At 46.9% G+C, this 6,793-nt stretch overlaps 1 protein-coding gene across 3 annotated transcripts in view; it reads right to left on the bottom strand.

Moving 5' to 3' along the window:
* Positions 1-4,162: 4,162 nt before the first annotated feature.
* The window catches only part of CRHR2 (corticotropin releasing hormone receptor 2), a 154,119-nt gene continuing 151,488 nt past the window's right edge, over positions 4,163-6,793 (bottom strand). For all 3 annotated transcript variants that reach the window (XM_036406635.2, XM_036406637.2, XM_036406638.2), the window contains one exon: positions 4,163-5,933. In XM_036406635.2, the coding sequence (XP_036262528.1) occupies positions 5,793-5,933 (141 nt within the window). In that variant the 3' untranslated portion in view covers positions 4,163-5,792. The remainder of the gene's footprint in view (positions 5,934-6,793) is intronic.

Here is a 6,793-nt window from a genome sequence, read left to right as displayed (position 1 = left end):
GCAACCAGCAAAGGTCAGAGTGAGTCAACCACCAAACCCCAGGCAGGACATGCAGGGTTTCTACTGTGGAAATGCACTTTTAGGCTGGCTGTGGCTGGCCAGGGCTGGGATGAGCCAGGTTAACTATTCCCAGCTCATTAGCACCTGTGAACACAACCCTGCTGGACCCTGAGGACACCCCCCTGCTGCTCCCTGTGCCCTCAGCAGCAGCACCCAGCAATTTGTCCTTCTGCCACCTGGGCAGGCTGCAGCGCTCCTTTGACAGCTGTCAATCAGCAGAGTGCAATTAATTGGCTCAGCCTCTGAGATGAGCCCTTGCAGCCCTGGGGTGCAGAGGGGAGATGGGGCAGGGGGGTCATTTCTGTCATTTCACAGCCTGTGCACAGTGCTGAGCACACACAGCCCTCCTGGAGGCTGCCTGGCTCGTTAGCTGGGAAACTCATTAAAGCTGGAGGAGTTCTTCTTCCAAGCTTTGGCCCCTCAGAGCACAAGGTCACTACAGCACTGCTCTGTGGTAATTACACCAACCAGCATTTGCTTTCTCCTGCACTAATTAGCAAGTGGAGGAAGTTAAGAAACCAATGTAGAACCCAACAGGATTGTCCAGGTGATCCGGGTTTTTGGTTTAATTACATATTTTCTCTTTTCCAAAAGTTTCTCCTGAGATGCTTCTTCCAGCTTTGTAGAAGACATATATGAGAAAAGGAATGAAGTGAATTAATCTCTGAAAATTTCAAGGATTTATGTGAAACCTTCACACTAATGAACCTACAATATCCTTTCCATGTAGGGATACCCAGTACTCAGAGGACTGCAATCCCAAAATTGCTTTTTTTTCTCCCCATGGACTGAGAGAAGAGCCTTGTGGTGGCTGTCTGCAGGAGTAGGTAGCAATGGAACCATGAGTGTGAGGGTGGTCAGAGCAGGGCCTGTCCCTTCACAACTCCTCTCTGCCCATCCTCCTGCCCCACGCTGCACTGAGTGACTCCATCTCCGCATTCAAAACTCACTTTCCACCCCAGAGCCATTTGGGGTGGAAACACGACCTTGTCTCACTGCAGAGCACATCCCCAGGGGTGTGGTGCTCTGCTGGAAGCTGCAGCTGTGGATTTCACACCCCCTACTCAGGCCCCAATCCCTTGGCTGTCCTGCACATGTTCAGTGATGGAACCCAAACCCAACCCTCAATTCTGCATCCCAGTAACTGCAGCACAGCTGGCTCCACTGCAAGCTGGAACTGGGCATTTACTGCAAAGGAGGAGGGGAAAAAAAAAGATTTAAATAGTGTCAGAGGGAAGCAATTAGCCCAGCTCCAAAGTCAGCTTACACTTGTGCCCCAGCCAGTTGGCACACACATGATCTGTGGTGCTCAGCACTGCAAACATTTTCCTGGAAGAGCTTTGGAGAGTCTTGTTTCAAGCACTTGAGTGCTCATAGTTGTTCATTTCCATAATGACTCACTGAACACAAGCAGCTTTGTTTTCCTCCTGCAAAATAAGCCATAAATCCAGAGAAATTTGATCCATTTTCTTCAAATGCACAGGGGGCCATGGACACACGTGTGCATGAGCACACACACAGACACACACGGGCACAGATGCTGTCACTGCAACAGACCCACCACCATTTTCCTGGCACTGATGAGCTGAGACTGTTCCTGCTGATCCAAAAGCTCCATCTGAATCAGCCCAGACTTGTGCCATGAATGATTGTTTTGTTGAAAGGGACACACGGCTTTAAAAGGCATCACAAAGTAAAGAGGAGAGTTTTCCCTAAAGAGAGTGACTTTATTCATCTGTGCCTTCCTGCCAGGAGACAGCAAAGGAAGAAGCTTCTTTTGAAGAGAGGAGACATGAGCATGTTTCCAAAGCCTCTGGTGCACAGGGAAAAAGGCAGCAGCCAGACCTTGATCATGTTCATTTTTCTCTTGTCTTAGAGGCATGACTGACAATACCAGTGCTTGGAGGATGGCAGAATCCAGGTTGTAAGGCACCTCAGGAGCCTCCAGTCCAAACCCCCTACTCACAGCAAGCTCAGAATGTTGCTCAGGGCTTTATCCATTTGGGTCTGAAAAAATCCTCAAAGAATCTCCCACCCCCACTGGGAAACCTCTGCCACTGCTTAACTGCCTTTATGAGGAAAAACTTCCTCCTTTCTCCATCTTATCTGGCCTCTTTTTTGTTACAGATTGCCTGTTCCTCCTGCCTCAAGCCACTGTGAAGGGCTTGGGTCTGTCAGCCACCTTGAGGTACTGGCAGGCTGTAGTTAGCTCCATCCAAAATCCTTTCCTCATTTTGAATCGGGTCCTTTTGCATCTCTGCACATGGAGAGTGCTCCAGACCTGAGCATTTTGGTGCCCCTGTGGCTGATCTTGCATTAGTTTATGAATATCTCCTGTGCTGGGGTCACCAAACTGGGCACAGCATCTGGCTGTGGTCTAAGGAGTGCAAAGTAGAATAATAATTTCCTTCAAAACATCCCAGAGCTTTGCTGCCAGGTCACACGCCTGGTTTGGGTTGATTTCAGCATCCATGAGCTCCCTGGGTGCTTTTCCACACTGCTGCTCCTCAGCCAAGTCCTCACCTTCAGGAGAGGCCAAGGAACTCCCCTTTGCTGCCCAAGACATCTGGGGAACAGCTCAGCAGCTCTGCTCACAGGTATCCTGGATAATCACCAAACCATTGATTCACAGTTAAAAGGCAAGATCAGCATCACTCAGTGCAAATTCAGAAATATTTATTTGTTTTTTTGGCATGAGGGTGTGTGGCTCACCTCCAGCATTTTTATGAAGGGCTACCCAGGGAAAATGGAAGTTCTTGCTTATCTGTTTTGCTCCCAGGTGTTTTCTCCTGGGTTGATTTCCAAAGAGCTAAAGCCAAATTAATCAATTTCTGAGCACCCCATGTCTTGGGATGCCACCAGCAGCTACTCTCTGGCTGGTGTTCCCAGGAAAGGAGAGCATTTTGTCATCCAGCCTGGATGTCCCAAATGCTGTTGGTGACAGATGTTAGCTGTCCACCTCTGGGACCAGAGATGCAGCAGAGACAAGAGCAGCACCACTGCTGTCAGGAGAGTGAACTGTGAACTTCTTCCAAAGTCCTGGGGGTGAGAGCTTGCAGAGCTGACAAGGTTATTTTAATTTTCTTCAAGCTGCACAATTTCCTTGGGTAGGTACCAAGTGCAGTGGGAGATCAGCCACCTGACTTACTAAGACACAAACCACATTTAACTGTCTTCACCTGTTTATTGTCTTAAATGTTCAGGGAATACTATTTTAAGTGAAACTAGGGGCATTGCAGCAATAGCCCAAAACACTGGCACAAAGTGGGTGCCCTGGCAGTGATATATTCCAGTGGCTCACTGAGGTAAACTCTAAAGGACCCCAGAGTTAACCATTAGTTCACTGCTTCAGCTGCCAAATTTCTTCTCTATCTCTACTCAGACCTGCTCCATGTCTGCTGCACTCCTGGCAGCATCAATAACCTGCAGTTTCTGACAGAATCTGCTGCCCTGCAAATCCCTTTTTCATCCCAGCATGGCCCAGAGCTAGAGCAAACACAGAGATACTCACAGTGCATGTTTCTAACCTGTAGATGTGTCCCTCCCTTCAAACACAAGATGCCAGGGGCTGGGCATTGCTACTGTGAGGAATAAAAGAACTCACCCAATCCTTGTCACTGTCGTATCTTCTGGAAAAATCCCTTTGCCAGGATTTCTCTCCTGGGAAGCTGTGAAGCCTCAGAGGAAAACAGTATTATCTGATTTGCTTCTCCTGTGTTTTGCTGCTTTGGAATGTGTTTGGAGATTGTTCACCCACAGGTGATTGTTTCATTGGATTCTGCTGGGAGTTGTTTTCACTCTTTGGCCGATCAGGGCCAAGCTGTGTTGAGACTCTGGAAGGAGTCAGGAGTTTTCATTATTATCTTTTTAGCCTTCTCTAAGTATCCTTTCTGTATTATTTAGTATAATTTAGTATTCTTTTATATAATATAGACCATAAAATAATCAATTAGCCTTCTAAGAACATGGAATCAGATTCAACATTCCTCTCATCAGGGGTCTCAGAAAATACAGCAGGTCCTCTCTCATCAGGCACTCAAATCTCCTTCCTCCCTCTGGTATCTCTTTGAAGCACATGAGTCCAAATGAGTTAGGAGAGGGAAAAGTTACAAAATGTTGTTTATTTAAATTTGCTGTTCATTGCCAGCAAGCTCAAAGTTTAATATGACTGAGCTGATAGGACAGACAACCCCCCCCCCCACCCCCCATAAGCAGGGGATTTGTAACAATGTTTTCCAAGAGATTTTCCAGCCCCTGAAAACTAGAGCAACATAAATCTGTAGGTTTAAATCAAGCTCGTGCTGAAAAGTCCTATAAAACATCTGAAGAAAATTCAGAGTAAGCTTGATAAAAGTGGAAACAGCAAATTACTCCAGCTCTGTTGAGATGCAGGTGATGGAGAATGTATAACACAACATTTTTCTTACTGCTGTGGCAAAGCCCAGTGGAGAGAGTGCAGAGGGACAGGGATCCAGTACGAAACCATGAGCTGAGAAGGGAGGCAATTCTTCTTGCATTTAAATGCCCCCATGTCAGGATATTATCATGAGGTTGTTCTTCTTCTTGGCTCACTATACTGAACAGGATTTCCTTCCCTGATTTCAGCTGCAAAACCACTCTCAAGACAGATGTCCTCTTTAACTTTCCAGAGTTAAAGAAAACGATGCCTGGTTATATTGAAACCAACCCAGAGTAGTGTTTATTATTGAAAATATACAGTTTTCTTGAACATCACATAAAAAGCCTGGTAGATACAACTGCTCTAGTTCAAAATGCTCAATAGATACTTTTGTGCAGCACGTAGCATTTTCCTTGGAACACAAACATCCTCTTCTCATCCGTATTATCTTTACAGTGCTTTCATTTTGTGTTTTTTAAACCCAGAAGAGCTGTCCTTCCCTGCCCTAATGCTCTGAGCTGAAAACAAACCACTTTCCAAAGGCTTTCCACTTACACTGTGCTTGGAAGCGTGGGGCTAAGAGGAATGAGAGTATTTTGTAGAGCTACTTAGAGCTACTCCTGTCCTTTAAAAATCTGTGTAAGCGCAGGGCATGGTGCTCACCAGGCAAAGTGCCCTGTGTGGAACAGTCCAGCGATGCCCTGACAATTCCCAGTCTGTCCAAGAGAGAAATGGGGAAGGCAGATAAATTCAGGCTTTTCACACCTTTTCACCATTCAGATGCTCTTTTTCTTGCTGCCACAAGTTCTCAAATGACAGTTTTGCACAGAAGAAACATTTTTACAAAGAAAACAAGAAAGGGATGGGCTATTATACACCAAAACTGTTGAAATCATTGGGAATCAATGTACAGAGTGAGATGGGCAGTGTGTTCAAAACAGTTTGCTCACCACAATATGAAAAGGGGAATAAAAACAAAAAAAAAAAGAAGAAGAAAGTAAGGTGAAAAAAAAATTGATTATTCCTGCCAGTGTGCTGTTTTAGACTTTGCATTGTGAACTTCCACAGGATGCAGTCAGGGTCGAACCTGTTCCTTCTTTGAATCTGTTTTACCACCACCAACTCCAAGAGGCTTTTTCCTGGTTGCCTCCAAGCAGCATCGCGGACGTGGGAGATGAAACAGGATGGGCCCCTCACTGGAAAGAGATCAGTGGGGCCAAAGGAGCAGAGTTTGCAGGTTGCAGGAAGGGGCTCTGGGGCGGGAGTGGAGACAGGAGAGCTCTGAAGGCCACGGGGTGGTGGTGGTGGTGGTGGTGGTGGTGGCGGTGGGAGGTCAGACGGCCGCGGTCTGTTTGATGCTGTGGAAGCTGATGCGCGTGGGGGACGTGGGGATGGACATGGCCCGAGCCACGCGCACCCGCAGGGAGTGGTGGTCCTGCCAGCGGTGCCACCTCTTCCTGGCAGCAGAACGCACCTGGGGAGGAACACAGGGCACAACATGAAGGCACAATTTCAGGTTTAATTTCAGAATTTCAGAATTTCACCCACAGGGAGTGGTGGTCCTGCCAGTGGTGCCACCTCTTCCTGGCAGCAGAACCCACGTGGGGAGGAACACAGGGGACAACGTCAAGGCACCATTTCAGGTGTAAAGGGAAGCTGGACAGTGCTGGGACAAGCAAGTGAAAAACAGGAGAAAGGAACCCTAAACCTCAAACAGTGGGAGGGAAGGCTTGAAATTGTCACAGGTGATGCCTTAAGCTTTTAAAGGGGGGGGAATGATGCCTTAAGGTTTAGCTTTCATATTTTCCAGATTCTGTACTGCATTGGTATATAACTCTGAACTTCATATAAAGTGTTAGCAGGTTCTCCTCATAGTTCAGTCACACAAAACAATCCTTTTCCAGCCCCAGAACCAAGGACACCATCGCAGCTTCAGGCCCAAAAAGTGCAAACAACAGCAAATTGAGGAGAGCAATCTGGGAGGATGGGACTGCATAACCTGAAGCTGTAATTGGACAATTACCCCAATATGGAAATGGACCAAAACTTAAAAAGTTGAAAACTCATGACCCAGCATCCATCTTGGATCCACCTTGGGCAGAGCCATGGCCAGGCTCTTGTGCTGCCCAAGGTGTATCCTTTGAAGGCCTTTTTAATAAATCCCTACTTTATTCCTTTAACTCTGTCTAGCCTCTGTTCCAGGTCAGCCTCTTTAGGCACCACAGGTGCCTGAATGGGAGCTTCTAATTCACTGATGTTCTCTTGAGTACTTGACTCAGGGAAAAAACAATTTTACACACCTTATGTCCTGTATCTGGTGTCTTAAATACCCCA

The sequence above is a fragment of the Molothrus ater genome, chromosome 1 (assembly GCF_012460135.2).
Source record: "Molothrus ater isolate BHLD 08-10-18 breed brown headed cowbird chromosome 1, BPBGC_Mater_1.1, whole genome shotgun sequence".
Taxonomy (NCBI): domain Eukaryota; kingdom Metazoa; phylum Chordata; class Aves; order Passeriformes; family Icteridae; genus Molothrus; species Molothrus ater.
The sequence above is the reverse complement of the archived record's forward strand: the minus strand, read 5'-3'. Positions and strand labels throughout refer to the sequence as shown.